Source organism: Elaeis guineensis, chromosome 7, assembly GCF_000442705.2.
Source record: "Elaeis guineensis isolate ETL-2024a chromosome 7, EG11, whole genome shotgun sequence".
NCBI lineage: Eukaryota > Viridiplantae > Streptophyta > Magnoliopsida > Arecales > Arecaceae > Elaeis > Elaeis guineensis.
Window position 1 is genome coordinate 10,126,325 of NC_025999.2, and position 16,496 is coordinate 10,142,820.

Sequence of the window (16,496 nt, forward strand, 5' to 3'; positions counted from 1 at the left end):
TATTTTAAAAATTAGTGAATTTTCATTGTAATTTAAAAATTAGCTTATTACTTCAGAAAATACTTTTGAATTATTCATATTTTTTATATTTTTTAATTATTTATGTATTTTTTATTATTTTCAATTAATACATCAATATTTAATGGTAAAATATCTATAAAATTAATTTTAGCTCAGATTGGTGTAACACCCTGCTAGGGGTGCTACTTGCATTATTCTTAGTTGATAGGTACGTACTAATTACTACTTATTTTTTAAATTTATTTAAATTTAGTCCTAGGTTGCTATGTGCACGGTCATGCCTAAATTTAAACAAAATTGCTATGAAATTGAGATAGCAAGTAGCATGCACACTCCAAAACCTGCAACCAATTTTTTTAAAAAAATAATAATTATTTTATTTTTATTTTTAATTTCAAAAATATATTTACAAAAAATTAATATACTTAATGGAAAACTTTGAATTTGGCTGTATTGTGTAGATCGTCCATAAATCTACAATATATTATAAAATCATGTCAAAATATTAAATTTTAGCACAAGCTCCTCTCATTTTCCCTATTTTGGTCAATTTTCTGCATGAAAAAGAAAAAAGGGATAGGAAGGGAAGAGGGCCGTTTACTTGAGTTTGGGTTGGATTTGAGTGGAAATCCATGAAATTTTCCTCTTTTTTCACTATTTTTGAGTGGAGAAAAAATATAGAGAATGAGGCATGAAGGCATAGATGGCCTTCTTTACCTCAATTATTTAATGTGGAACAGGGCCTGATTACTTTGAACCAAGGTTTTACATCCTAATGGGACGAGGGGTGTCCCGCTGTCGCATCTCATTTTTATGAGAAAATGGGATCGGGATGGGATTGGGACTTCGAAACCCATCCACATGGGGTGAGAAGAAAGAGGAAAGAAAGGAAGGAAAGATGAAGAAAAGAAAAAAGTCAAACAAAAGAAAAAAAAAATGGAAGAAAGGAAGAGAGAAGAAAAAAAAAGGAAAGAGAAACAAGAAGAAAAAGTGAAAAAACAAATAAAGGAAGAGATGAGAAATGAAAGAAAAGGGTAAAGAAAGAAAGGAATGTAGAAGAAAAAGAAAGGAAAGAAAAGAAAGAAAGAAAGAAAAGAAGGGAGAGAGATGGAGAATATTTATCGGATCGTATGATCGGGATCGCCGATGCGACAGGATAGGATGGTGGGGCATTCTGTTCCATGGGGAAACAGGAACCATAGGGTTCAAAACCTTGTTTGAACCACCTAGTTTAGGTCCTAGCCGCCCATTTCGAGCCTGTGGAAATGCTGAATTGCTCTGGTTCCGAGGTGGTATAGTTTCCTATGCCTATAATGTTGGGTGGATGTCTGGTCAGGACACCACCTCCCAAGATCCTTTCAGTACCACGCGATGCAGCAGGAAGAAAGAAGAAACAAAACAAAAGAAAAAATAATCAAAATACGTGGATCAGCCACAAAAGGGTTCGCCTCCACGGGGCATGCAAACTTCACTATGACAAAGAAATTTTACAAGAGGAGACCTCATCCTCAACCCTTGTACACCCAATTCTCTCTCACTAGAAGTTCTCCTCACAAAAGCTCTCTCTTTCTCTCTTGAAAGACCCCCTGAACCTCTGAAGTGCCTGGCGACCGCTGTCCAGGAGCCTCCTGCTCCTCTCTCAGCGCTTCCGCCTCTCTCTCTTCTCTTGGGTTCGTACGGCTCTGTACGGCGAGAAAACCCGAACCTCCACTTTACTGTTCGTCCACAGGCCTTTTAAAGGGTTAAAACCTAATTAGATTAGGTTTAAGAGTCCTTAATCAACCCAAATCAGGTTTTGAACCGTCGGATCAAAAGACAGATCAATCCACGCCCTCCGATCGCGACCGGTCCACGGAATAGTGCCGTGGACCGCGCGAAATGCATGGGAAACGCCCGCGCGGTCCACAGGCCCAGCCGTGGACCGCCCGGTCCACGGTGGACCAAGGTAAAGGGCCAGCAGGCCGCCTGGGCCTGGGCCGGCCCGCGCCCGCGCGCGGGCCCGTGCGCGCCTGGGCCGCGCCCCCGGCTGGGCTGCGCGCCCGCCTGGGCCGCGTGCCCGCTTGGGCCGCCCGCCCGCGTGGGTCGCGCGTCCCGCGCGCTGCCGCCTGCGGCCGCGCCACTGCCACCCACCGCCGGTCGTCGGCTGTCCTCCGCTGCCTCGGATCTCGTACCGACTTCAAAAGCTCGTATCTCCTCCATCCGAGCTTCGTTTCGGATGATTTTGATCTCGTTGGACTCCATTTTTCGCCGCGAATCTCGCTGTGGGCTCAATGTGGGTTGAATCTTGAGGCATCAAATCCTAACAATCTCCACCTCGACTCGATATTCGGCCTCCTCCAAACTCCGAGAGCTTCTGAATCTCCTCGCCCCCATGCCCTGGGGCAATCGCCTGCTGATCATGGATGGGCAAACATGGGAGTCGAGCCAGGCTGCTCGATCCCATCTCCGTCGTATGCTGTGCTCCTCCTGACCTGAGATCTGCTCGGGGCATCGTCTTGTGGCAATAGGAATCTCACCTTGCGACGTCGCCTCTCGTCCTCCCGAGTCTCCTGTCTCGTGCTTGATCCACCTCCTGGAGCTCCACCTCGCTCTGAGCTCCACCTGGCTCCCGAAGCTCCACCTCGCACTGGGCTCCCCACCAGGTAATAATGTCCTCTGCTCTCCTTCTTCCCCTCCAGCATAATCCCATCGCCGCGTAACACCCTCAGGATTTCTCCACCAGCTACCGTTCTGTAGCCTCTCGAATCCAGTCTGCTAAGTGAGATAAGATTCTGCCTGAAATCGGGTATGTATCGGACCTCCCCCAATTTCCTCACTGCACCGTCATGTGTCCTCCAGCTGACCGTCCCAATGCCTCTGATCGCACAGCTCGATCCATCCGGCAGATATACAGTGCCCTCACTATTCTCCAGGGAGTCAAGCTGCTCCTCTCTGCAACATACATGATAGGGGCATGTAGAATATAATATCCACTGCTGGAAAGAAGTAGATACCTCGTTAGATATCTCTGCAATATACATGATAGGGGCATGCAGAATCTAATATCCACTGCTGGAAAGAAGTAGATACCTCGTTAGATATCTCCAGAACATCTCCATCTGAATCGCTGCCGACTGTCGCTACAGCAGCCACCGTCCGATTTTTCAGTTGAGGGCAATCTCTGGCTAGATGCCCTAACTCCTCACACCGGTAACACCTGATTTTGCTCAAGTCCCTCCTGGACTTGGACCGCCCTCGTTGCGATCTCCTATCACTCCGTCTACTGCCTCCTGCTCCTTCAGAAGCCACCAAAGCTGAGCTACCGCCACCTGAGCTCGAAGCTGGGTTCTCCCTCCTGAGAACCTCGTTCTGGAGTATCGCCGCGGTGACCTCGTCCATCTTGATAGTGCTCTTCCCCACTAGAGAGCAGTCACCAAGGACTCGTACGAAGGGGGAAGCGACGCCAGCAAAACCAGCGCCCTGGTCTTCTCTTCAACGTTCTCGCCAACGCTGAGGAGGTCGGTGAGGATCTTCTAGAAGTGGCTCAAATGCTCCTGCACGCTCTGTCCCTCAGTCATCCGCAGTTGGTAAAACTGCCTCCAGAGGAAAAGTGTGTTGGTGAGAGACTTCGCCATGTACAACTCCTCGAGCTTCGACCACAGCACCGTCGGGGAAGTCTCGCTCAGCACATGGATCACCACCTCATCCGTCAGGTACATGCGGATGGTACTCACTGTCTGCATTTGTAGCCGTTTCCAATCCCGCACCTCCATGGTGGTCGGCTTCTCATCGCACAAGAGAGCATCGATCAACCCCTGTTGGATGAGCACGTCTTTCACCTTTGCCTGCCACAAGGAGAAAATGCTCTTACCATCGAACTTGTTGATCTCCATCTTGATTGTTCCTGTCTTCTCCATCTTCAGTCTTGCTCACCATCGTTGCAATCTGCATTTTTGTACCGCCTTGCTCTGATACCACTTGTTGGGTGGATGTCTGGCCAGGACACCACCTCCCAAGATCCTTTCAGTACCACGCGATGCAGCAGGAAGAAAGAAGAAACAAAATAAAAGAAAAAACAATCAAAATACGTGGATCAGCCACAAAAGGGCTCGCCTCCACGGGGCATGCAAACTTCACTATGAAAAAGAAATTTTACAAGAGGAGACCTCACCCTCAACCCTTGTACACCCAATTCTCTCTCACTAGAAGTTTCCCTCACAAAAGCACTCTCTCTCTCTTGGAAGACCTCCTGAACCCCTGAAGTGCCTGGCGACCGCTGTCCAGGAGCCTCCTGCTCCTTCTCTCTCAGCGCTTCCGCCTCTCTCTCTCTTCTCTTAGGTTCGTACGGCTCTGTACGGTGAGAAAACCCGAACCTCCACTTTACTGTTCATCCACAAGCCTTTTAAAGGGTTAAAACCTAATTAGATTAGGTTTAAGAGTCCTTAATCAACCCAAATCAGGTTCTGAACCATCGGATCAAAAAATAGATCAACCCACGCCCTCCGATCGCAACCGGTCTACGGAATAGTGCCGTGGACCGCGCAAAATGCGTGGGAAACGCCCGCATGGTCCACAGGCCCAGCCGTGGACCGCCCAATCCACGGTGGACCGGGGTAAAGGGCCAGCAGGCCGCCTGGGCCTAGGCCGGCCCGCGCCCGCGCGCCCGGCTGGGCTGCGCGTGCGCCTGGGCCGCGCGCCCACTTGGGCCGCCTGCCCGCATGGGTCACGCGTCCCGCGCGGGCCTAGGTCGCGCGTCCTGCGCGCCGCCGCCTGCAGCCGCCGGTCACCGGCTGTCCTCCGCCGCCTCGGATCTCGTGCCGACTTTAAAAGCTCATATCTCCTCCATCCGAGCTCCGTTTCGGGTGATCTTGGTCTCGTTGGACTCCATTTTTCGCCGCGAACCTCGCTGTGGGCTCAATGTGGGCTGAATCTCGAGGCGTCAAATCCTAACACATAATCAGGTGGTTGTGGTTGGTAGACCTTGCTCTTTATTGTATGACATCACATGGTCTAGTAGTTTAGATCTAAAGTGCAACTATTACACTTTTTTTAGTAAGATGATCACTTTTGCTTAGTTCCAATCATTTAGAAACAACATCGCGGAGTTGTAAGGTCTATAACAGCCCTAAAAGCTTTTCTTCCTGATAGTTTGGAAACTTTAGTTTTTAACTAGTTGATTGATTCCCAAAGCTTAAGCTAATAGAAAACAAGTCAACGATGTATATCATGCTTGACACCTGCCTTTCACATATAGTTTGGACCATAGACATGGAGGATAAGTAATTCGGAGATAGACAAGGATCAGGGTAACAAATAAGCAGAGATAATTAAATAAATAACTAGATTTGAGGGATTCAAACTCATGACCTATAACAAACCGGAGCTTTGATACCATGTTAGCGAACCAACTAGCTCCAAAAGCTTAACAAGGAAGATCAACAATACATATCAGGCTTAACAATGCTTTGGCCTTTATGCCAAAACATCAGCTGACCTTCCTTTGCACTCTCTTCTCCATCTTGTTCTTCTTCCTTCACTTTAGATGGTAGAGCTACTACTCAATGTTTTGTTGCTTAGAGGATTGAGTGAGATTTGATTGATTGTCGTATTTTATAACCTGCACAAGAGCCAGTAATAGTTTTGTTTCCTATCACGTAGAAACCCCTTTGTTCTCCACTTAGCCTTGTCCTATTTTAGTTATATGTTTTATTGGAACCTACAAAGCATGGAGATTGATACAAGATACGGATACAATATAATACAGAAACATTACTATGACAAAGCTTATAAAAGTAGGATATGATATGGCCAGGATACATCAAGTCTTGGTTTTACTTGTCGGAGGGATGGGGGGCATCCCAACTATCTTGTCCCTTTCCTATGAGAAAATGGGACTAGGATGGGATTGGGACTCCAAAACCCATCCATTAGGGAGAAAAGAAGAAAAAGGAAAGGAAGAAAGGAAGGAAAGATGAAGAAAAGGAAAAAGTGAAAGAAGAAAAAGAAAAATGAAAGAAAGAAAGAAAGAAAGGGAAAAGAAAAGAAAAAAAAGAAAGAAGGACGAAAGGAAAGAGAAAGAAGAGGAAAAAGGGAAAAAACAAACAAGAAAGGGATAAGAGAAGAAAGAAAAAGGAAAGGAAAGAAACAAAGGTAGAAAAAAAAGAAAAGAAGGAAAGAAAGAAAGAAAAGAAAGAAAAAAGAAAGAAATAAAAGAAGGAGAGAGAGATGGAGGATATCTATCGAGATGCATGATCAAGACCACTGTCAAGATGGGATGAGACAACGGGGCATCCCATTCCATGGAGAAACCGAGACACTTCCGCGATATGGGATTTAAAATCTTGACGAGGAATATATATATATATATATGTGTGTGTGTGTGTGTGTGTGTGTGTATATCTATGTATGTATGTGTGTGTGTGTATATATATATATATATATATGTGTGTATATATATATATATATATGTATATATATATATATATATATATATGTATGTATGTATGTATGTATGTATTTATATATTTATATCTATGTATGTATGTATATATACATACATACATACATACATACGTACGTACGTTTATGTATGTATGTATATATGTGTATATATATATATATGTGTGTGCACACACACACACATATATATGGACGTATATTATGCATATATACATGCAAATACATAAAATATAAATTCAAAAAAGAACCCAAAAAGCATATTGGCTATGTCTAACAAAATAACAGTCCATACTTTATATTTTATACGGTAGCATTAACTTTTACCAGCTCATCATCTAGTCATTATTTCATTGACTATTTTCCATACCTCATATTTCGAAATTAATACCATAGACTACAAATTTAACCCTCTCCTCTTTTTGGAGATACCGAGCAAGTATCTAAAATGTAACTAAGAAGTATCTGGATCGTTTTTTTAATTTTGAAAAATCGGATACTTAGCACAAGTAGGACATATATCTGAGAAGTATCCGATGAGTGTTGGTATCCAATAGGGATATGGTACACACACATCATGTGATTTGAAGTATTTGTTCTTCATAGGTTGGAACCTGATGATCCAATTTGGTCAAATACCTACTGATAAACTCCTATGTTTCTTTCGTTATTGTAGTTTTGAACAAGGATCTATATACAATCCTAGAATGGGCAAACCTAGCCAGAATAGTAAGATACTCTTGGACCTCATGTGGTTGAGGCTTGGAGGCTGCAAGTGGCCTCCAAGATAATTAAGACTTTCCAATCAGAATTAGGTGCAAATATCCAGGGTTGTGACTTTAGAGCTCTGGAACACTGCCAGGATATCAAGTATTTCTTTTAGGATTAAATCTGAAGCCCTGTATGGAAAAGCACTACCCTGAATGATGTTGAGGTTTGAGTCCCGCATAGCCCATGCTGCACCTGCAAGCTGATTTGATTCCTTAAACAAACCATCTTAATGGAAAATAAAATGAAGCATCTGAAAAACATGGAATATTTATCCTCATGCAAATTTTTTTGGTTTTGTTGGGAGTTAGATGGGCAATCCAGTCAGCTATTTTCTCAGGCCACCATCCCATCTATTGTCCTGAACATTCCACATAAAGAAACATGGTTCCCAGTTTGTCTAGCCAGTTAGTTTGCTTCTTGTTCTAGGTTTCTGTTTCGAGGCTCTTGAGGACACACCAGATGAAAGGGACCAGTCAATATGGTATCAAGCTCACCTCTAAACTCTTCTAGCCACTGGTGCAGAAGAAAAGGCAGTATGGTTTTTTTTCAAGTACCTCAACAAGGACAAATTGCTAGGCTAGGAACCTTTGCTTAAGCACTTCAATTTAAAATAACTGTAGAGACAGCCTTAAGAACCCCTGAGATTACAACTACTACAGTTAGAGGTTCTTAATTCATGACAGAAGAAAGTTTCATGCTTGTAAACGTAATGCTTTCATTGACGTGTTTCTTGTTGCATTGTTGATGTTGCTGTATTTTTAGTTTGAGATGTCATGCATGCTGCTATTTTTTTTTAACTCTGTAGATATTTTTTTATAATTGTTTAGGAAAAAAATGGATTTGCAGGTGTTTATTGCAGATTACTTCTTCACATCAAATTTGGATGAAAAGTTTCTTTCAGCTGATGTGCAGGTAATTTTTCTCCACAATACAGTTCCCATTTCATTGAAAATTTAATGCTAAAACTGCATATTAAGAGTTAATTTTTATGTAATTTTCCTGCATTTTATTTGCGGCTAATCTTTTTGACTTCAATGCTACAATCAGACAATTGCATAAGCAGTTGCTTCAAGATGTCTCGAGTCTCGACAGTATGCTTATTCGACTCCTCCTCCTTTTTTTTTTTTTTTCTTCAAGTTTCAAATATTTTTGAAACAAAGGTAGATGTCCCTACCTATACCTTAAATTGTAGGACTTAGAAGGACAAAACCCCATCCCTCAAATGGTGATTGGGTATTAGATAAAGAACACAGATTTACATGGCATTGGTGTTGAATTTCTGGAGCTCTCAGCTTAGCATCATTTTTGTACCTCAGCAGTCAATTAAAGACTGTTGGGCATACCTTGATTGCCACTATTTGATGATAATTGTGCACTGTTATATTTGAATGGCCACTCCAGATGTCTAGAAACAAAAGACCATAGGATACTATACTATATGTGAATTTCTTGGTGTACACAAATTTTCTTCTTCTTTTGTAGTTCAACTGATTGATGCAAATCAAAATGGTTATTCATCCATGAACAGTGGGTTCTGATGACTTTGACTAAACCTTACTTCCAGATTGATTCTTTGAACTCGAGCCATCTATACCGTATACTAAAAATATCATTTTTTTTTGAAATATGTATTAATAACATGGCTTTTATATTATAGTAAAACTCTTTGTTTTTGTAAATGTTGATTGTAGCCTGTGCCTTTATATAAGACATCTTATTTTTTTTCAGATTATAGATACTACATTACATTTGATTTAGCTTCAATCAACTCATCAACATACTGAAATTTCGAGAATCTGGGGGAAGATGAGTTGTTTCCAAACACTGGGTCCAAATTTTGTTGAAATAAATGCAATTCATCCTAAATCTGCTACTTGCTTCCAGGAAATCTATAGTGAATTTATCAGGTCATGGTCTACAGGGCACATTTTCTTTGAAACAGGATACAGTGTCACTTACTGTCACATGTGCAAAAATCCTTTCATTGTTTTACTTATCTACTCTTAGATTCCCCAAGTAATAGTTTTGATTTCCATAAATGGCTATTCCCGCTTGCTTTCTTTAGATATCTCAGCAAATAATGGCAAGAACTATCATTCCTTGTGCAAAACTTAAATTCTATCATGCATAGCTAATATGCAGTTTTATCTGACTTGGATGTTTAGAACTAGAGCATGGTATCTGATTGCTTCTTTCTTGTTTTTCCTGCTATGTGTACAGGTTGAAATTAAAATTGATGTGATGCGGGAAAATTCTGAGGATGTCAATCTTTCCAGCTTAACCATGGAAGCTACACTTTATGATAATGCAGGGTGGTCTAACAGTGGAGATAACAGTAGAAAGATGGATCTGACTTCTTATGATGTGGTACATATGAAGCTCAAATCACAGCCTGCTGGAAGTCTTGGGTTTCATGGTTATCATCTCGAGGGGAAAGTGGAGAGGCCAAGACTTTGGTCCAGTGAGCATGTGAGGAATCTCATCTCAAGTGACAGGGACTCAAGCCACCCAATAGATTAATCTTATTCCAAGCATTCGAAGCTTGGCATGCATGATAAACCAATACTTCTAGTAGACTAAAGAAACCATGCAAACCTGACCCAGGGTGGACATAGACATGGATGCAGCACATAATAGACATATTGACAAATGACCATATTTGTTGACTATTAAAAAGGATATACAAAAAAGGTGGTAATACAGAATGCAATCATTTTTTGGGTTCAAGAATAGTAAACTTGAAATAGTAAAGAAAATCCAATTATTTATCACCTCTAAGTTTTAGGACAATTTTTTATAATTTTAGATAAGAATATACCTGGCTGTCAGTTTTGGAGTCAGTATTTGAATATTTTTAAAGTATTTTGTTTCAGTATTGGTGACAGTAAATGATGGCATCATATGATTTTAGTACTCTATAGGTATAGATGTTGTTAGTATGATCATGCTTTCACTTGATTTGGTGGGACACTGGTATCAGCATGAATGATGGGGTATTAAATTGTTAATAACCAAGTGACCAAAGATCGTGTTTGCCAAAGCCTAAGATGTTGGAAATGAGTCACCAGTATATATCAGGCTTAGTATGAATCACCACTCACATGCGGTCTAGAGCATGAATATGAAGGAATAATTGGCTGAGGACAAACGAGTTAAAAGACAGATAAGTGTCAAGATTTCAAATAACTTGGGATAATTAAATAAATAACTGAACTTGAGGAGATTTGAACTGATGACCTTTAGTAACTTGAGCTATGATACCATGTAATGGTATCAAAACAACAAGAAAAAAGAATAAGAATAAAAAGATATGGTGGTGAGAGAGAATAAGAATGGAAGAGAGAAGACAAGTTGGGAGAGAGAGATGAGGGAAAGAAGATGAAGAGGAGTTATGAGAAGGATGCTGCATGGACTTAACTGATCCGTGTGTTATCAGCCCTTTTAAAAAATAATGGGCCAGTTTCTAATTAGGGCAAACAGTAATCCCCTGATAAGTGGCTTGTCAAATACAATGTAAGCTTGGGCTTGTATGGATCCAATAAAGGCCTAATAACAATAAAATTGAAGAAAAAACAGCCCAATATGCATAATACAACAGATTATTTAGCAAATATCTGGAAAAAACTCCTTGATCAACATAAATTGTATCCCTTAACTTGCTTAGGAACTTGAGTTAAGAGAAACACTTATGCTAGGAGATGCTAAGAAATTTCTCTCTCTTTATTTGCATCTATTTGAGATTTGTTTATTTTGTTATACATCTTCAACAGAAAATATTTCTTTTGAGCACCATATTCTTCTTGAATGTTGCTAAGATATTTCATCCACATGTCTAAAGATTATCTGTTTTGCTTGTGATCTTCCCTTTTCAGCCAAATTTATATACTCTTGTCCTCGTTCTAAAAGATGCATCCGGGAAGCTACTGGATTGTGAATCATGCCAAGTCGGCATACGGCAAATATCTCGAGCTCCAAAACAGATGCTTGTGAACGGGCTTCCTGTTGTAATACATGGTGTAAATAGACATGAGCATCATCCACGTACAGGAAAGACAAATTTGGAGGCATGCATGATTAAGGTGGTATTCTTTTGCATTTATTATTGCTTGAATAACATTGATGAGTAGCAAATGACATTTATAAACCAGATAAACTTTGTTTGTCTTGTTGACAATCACATGTATGTGTATTTCCTGCAGGATTTGGTTCTAATGAAGCAAAACAATATCAATGCTGTAAGAAATAGCCATTACCCTCAACATCCAAGATGGTATGAATTGTGTGACCTTTTTGGTGTCTACATGATAGATGAAGCCAATATCGAGACGCATGGTTTTGATCTTTCTAGCAATTTCAAACATCCTACATTAGAACCGAGTTGGGCTAGCTCCATGTTGGATCGCGTCATTAGCATGGTCGAGAGGGACAAGAACCATGCATGCATTATTGCATGGTCCTTGGGAAATGAATCTGGATATGGACCTAATCATTCTGCTCTGGCTGGTAAGTCAAGATTTTCAGTAACCATTCTTTTATTATTTATCTAAATGATGTCTGATCAAATACCTAAATATAGGTTGGATTCGAGGAAAAGACTCATCAAGGCTCTTGCATTATGAAGGAGGTGGCTCCAGAACATCATCAACAGATATTGTATGTCCTATGTACATGCGTGTATGGGACATGTTGAAAGTCGCTGGAGACCCTTTTGAAGATAGACCTCTTATTCTGTGCGAGTATGTCATCATCATTTCCTTTGCCTTCCCGTTTTTCAATTTGTTCTGTTGTTACTAAAATTTCTTTCTCTTCTTAAGGTATTCACATGCAATGGGAAACAGTAATGGGAATATTCATGAGTACTGGAAAGCTATTGACGGCACAGTTGGTCTCCAAGGAGGTTTTATTTGGGATTGGGTTGACCAGGTACATTGTTATCCTACTTACATAATTGGATGGTTGAAGTCAGTATCTCTTACAAAATTTTCTGTTAATTTTTACATTAAACAATGCTTTATTATTTTATTTTAATTCGATTTTTGATGCATATTACTTTAAGTGGAGGAAAACATAAATGGAAGATGGAAGCTACCATGTATCAACTAGCATAGTTGGACAACCATGAACCACTTACCAAGTAGTATAATGCTACATTTCGAACGTGAAAGGACATTGGGCATTGATGTGCATGTGTGTATCCACTTGGTTTCTCTTGAGCAGCATTATTTGAATTCGAAGAGTGCCTCAAACATTTTTATTAGACACTTAAGCATATCATCAAGCTCTAAGATGTTTATTTGACCCATCAGAATTGATTGAGAACAACAATAGTCATCACCGAACTTCTTAATGAATTCTTCACATCTAAGACTAGTCACATAAACTAATGTTTGTTGAACACATACAATGACCAGTACCAATTAGGTAATGGTCGGTATGGTACAATACCATACCATACCGACATATGATACATAGCAAGGTATTGGTCAGATGCGAGTTTAGCCAAAATAAATTTTTATTTTTTTTATTCTTTTGGTTTTTAAGGTTTTTTTTGTTGGATCATGCAGGTAGACTGAGGTAGTGAGAGGGAGAGAAAGGAAGTGGGGAAGGAGGCAGCCTACCAGATTTGGTGAGGGAGGGGTCCTACATGGGCAGTGGAAGAGGAGAGGGAAGGAGGAAGCTGCAATGCCACCATGAGTGATGGAGGAGGGGGGTGTGCAGAGGAGGTATCTAAGGTATTTTAGAGCCCTTGAGCGGCTCAATTCTACATGAGTGAACTGATCAAAACTTCTTGAAACTAGATAGAATTGATCAGTTCGTCCTTATTTGGCCTTGTTCAGACCTATTCCCCTCTGCCCCATTTCTAAAGTCTGAACCATCCCAGTTTTTGGCTAGTTTGGTATGGTATTCCCTGAACCCAAGCAGGTCGGGACAGTTTGGCGAACCTAGCATAAAATAGACCAAAGATCAAGTTGGATCAGCAACCACAAATGAGACAAAGGTGGTTAAACATGGCAAATAAAGAGGGTTCGATACTTCCATAGACTTATTCTTGTCTTATATATTGACTAAAGACTAATATTTCTAGTCTAGTTTTTTGGTTTGAGTTAGAATGATAAGCCTATCTACAGATTGATAGTTCTTTTTTTAGTATGTATGACATGTTCTTCATTATGAGAACTAGGATTGGGAAAAGCCTAGCCAAAATCAAGGTGAGGGTGGGACTTGAACCCATGTCCTTGGTACACACACAGACTTTATCAGCCGTGCTAGTTGACACCCTCTTAACGAGTATAACATCCAATAATAGTATATATTAGTGGGACAATCCAATGTGATATATCTCATGAAAATGCTAATAGGGATTAAAGTATCGCGCATCATGTCTGGCCTAGTCAAGGACCATCATGGCCTCCATATTGTTCCAATAGTTGGAGTACACAAGTGGGAAGAGATGTGCAACGTATGAAAATATTTGCAACTTATTTATCAAGCTAGTCTAATTATTCAGTTTTTCATTATATATGGACAAACTTTGACTACTTTTCTACAGTGTATAGACAAAATAGTTTCCAGCTAATCCATGGAAATCTTGAATGACAAATCATTCTATATACCTTTGGTGATTGTAGTCATTACATATTTTCAAGTTGTCTCACACTCTGAGAAAATAAATGCTATTCATTGTACTAACATAAGAAGGGTGATCATATTGATTAACATTGCAACAATTGTTTTACACATTACCAATCAAAAAAACAAAATTTGTAGTAAAAATATAGAGGTTAACAACTCATTTTAAATGTTCTACATATATTGCCGTTACTATAGGAAGCTCATATCTAATTCAGTACTGCAATACTGTATCGAACTACCCGATTCAGTACATGTCGTATCATATGGACTATGATTTTGGACAATCTGTAATCTTGGCACAGGTTTTTGCCTGAACTAGTGCGAATTGATCCTTACCAGGCCGAATCACTTGGTTCCGCATGGTTCGGCCTGGTAAGAGCTACATATCTGTTCAGGCATCAATAATTAGGGGTGAAAGGGATCTAGCACCCCTTTTCCCCTTTGTTTTAGGGTAAGAGAGGAGAGAGAGGAGAGGAGAAAGGGATAGAGTGGAAGGGTGAGTTGTTCCTATGATTCAGGTATTTCCCTCTTCTATTTTCTTTTTTTAATTGCATCCTATAAATGGGTAGAAATTGAAAAAGAATGGGGAAAATGGGAAATCATGCCAAAATTTTGGCATGATTTCATGGTCTCTAATAAACTTGGAATTGAAAAAAATGCATGTATGTTGTGTTTCAATTTTTTAATGGAAGTATTTTACGTTTCAATTAGTTAGTTTGACTTATGTAGTCATATTCTTTAGGAGTGTAACATAAAAAAATTAAACTATATTACATTTAAACATCAAAAATGAACTCACAATACCCAATTCCCACCCAAAAGATAAAATAAAGGAAGCTTAAAAACCTTGAAAACAGAAAAAATGGTGGTATGGCTTGGTATCATAAAATACAATACCAGAACTGTATCGTGCCAATATCCTACTGGTATGTGATCTGGTATGGAGACTATGAACCTTGTATAGTAGTATTTTGAAAAGGCTTAAATGTTACCTTAATGTTCAACTTTTAGTCCAATGTAAGATGAAACTTTTTTTATTTTATCATGTCTGGTGGGAACTAAAATCCTCAGTGAAAAAGAAGAAGATATTTGAAAAGAGTTTCTAATCACCTAATGTGGAATCATAGGCTGTTTAGAATGGTTGAGTACAGGAGGGACATTATGATCAAGTTAATTTGGAAAAAATCACTTTTAAAATAAGTGGCGACATTAATTAAGTTGTCATGTTGGCTTGTCTTAGTTGTCTCATATTAAAGGAAGCTTATCATATAGAATGGTTTTTAGCTACAAATTAAAGGAAGCTTATTATATCTCCATTCTTAGACTTCTAAATTATTTTATGGTAATATTTTGTGGAGGATTGCAACAAACAAATGTAAGAACTAATTGCATTGCAGTCATTTGACCATATTCCCTTGCCCTTTATCACATGGCATTGTGCTTTTGAAAGTTTATTGAAATTTCTACAAGGTTATCTAGGTAGATTTGTAATCCTCTTATATTGTTTCCAATTGCAAATACAAATTATTTTGTGACAGTTTGTTTCTTTTTTTTTTTCTTTCTTTCCTTTTTTTTTTTTTTTTTTTGTTGAGAAGAAGAAGGGAAAGGTTCATCAAAATCCATTGAGATTATTAGTTCTTGTGAAGACAGGACTTGAACCCAAACCCCAGTTACTTTAACAAGTCAAAGCTGGCACTCTCCACTGAAACATACTTATTGAACTTGGTATAATAATAAATAACGATTCTATTTACAATCATTTCGCTGCTCAGCTGTATCTCTTTACATTTCTGCTGCTTAAAAATTGAAGAAATGTTTTAAAATTGTATCAAACTTTTAGAAGAAGAAATTACTTAAAAACATTCAGTTGAAATCTTATTTATTTATTTAAAATAATCCATAAAGACACTTATAATTTTATGTTTGATTCTGCAATGTGAGGGGTTACTGGGAAGAAATATACGATTCAAGCTAAAACTCATGTTGATATGTGCTTTCCAGTGGGGTGGGGAATATAGCCTGCAGTGGAGTTTTGTTTCATTTGTATGCAGAACTAGGAACAACAACCAAAATCGGGAGACAGTGATTTATATTTTGTCAAGCTCATGTTTTGAAAATATAAATTTTTACTTCAAGTGCAAAAATATATAATGGAAAATGTTTGCATTTGTTTTCCCAGGTGTAAACTCAGATCAATGGTGTATTACAAAAATTGATTTTGCTCGGTAAAGTGAGGTCAATTTGCCACTTTGTTAATTGTATTGCCTTAAGTAATTGTTATACTCTCGTAATATATTCAGAAAATGCTGCAAGAGATGATCTTCAACTTCTTTCAGCTGAATAAATCAACAAACTCATTTCTGGCTTGCCTACTTCAAAAAATCCGAGTCTATAAAATATAGTTTGTCCTGAATTCTTTGAGCTTGCAAAGAACAATTTATAATGAATTAAGTTGTTTCAATACATTATCTTTTGATACTGTGCTGTTTCCTAGCTTTCTCGTTGTAGTCATACTCCTTTTTCAGGCGACAACATTGTGCTGTTTAACTATAGAATAAGGAGTAATACTTGTTCATATTTGAGTATGCCCCAGCTTTCTCATTATAGTCATTTTCGTTTTGAATGGAACATTGCTC

The 16,496-nt window shown here is 39.3% G+C and overlaps 1 protein-coding gene across 3 annotated transcripts in view; it reads left to right on the plus strand.

The window, feature by feature from the left end:
* Positions 1-16,496, plus strand: part of LOC105049109 (uncharacterized) — a 42,803-nt gene that overhangs the window by 22,508 nt on the left and 3,799 nt on the right. For all 3 annotated transcript variants that reach the window (XM_010928668.3, XM_029265728.2, XM_019851856.3), the window contains exons 7-12: positions 8,074-8,139; positions 9,448-9,696; positions 11,100-11,306; positions 11,427-11,730; positions 11,804-11,963; positions 12,042-12,150. In XM_010928668.3, coding sequence (XP_010926970.1) covers positions 8,074-8,139; positions 9,448-9,696; positions 11,100-11,306; positions 11,427-11,730; positions 11,804-11,963; positions 12,042-12,150 — 1,095 coding nt within the window. The remainder of the gene's footprint in view (positions 1-8,073; positions 8,140-9,447; positions 9,697-11,099; positions 11,307-11,426; positions 11,731-11,803; positions 11,964-12,041; positions 12,151-16,496) is intronic.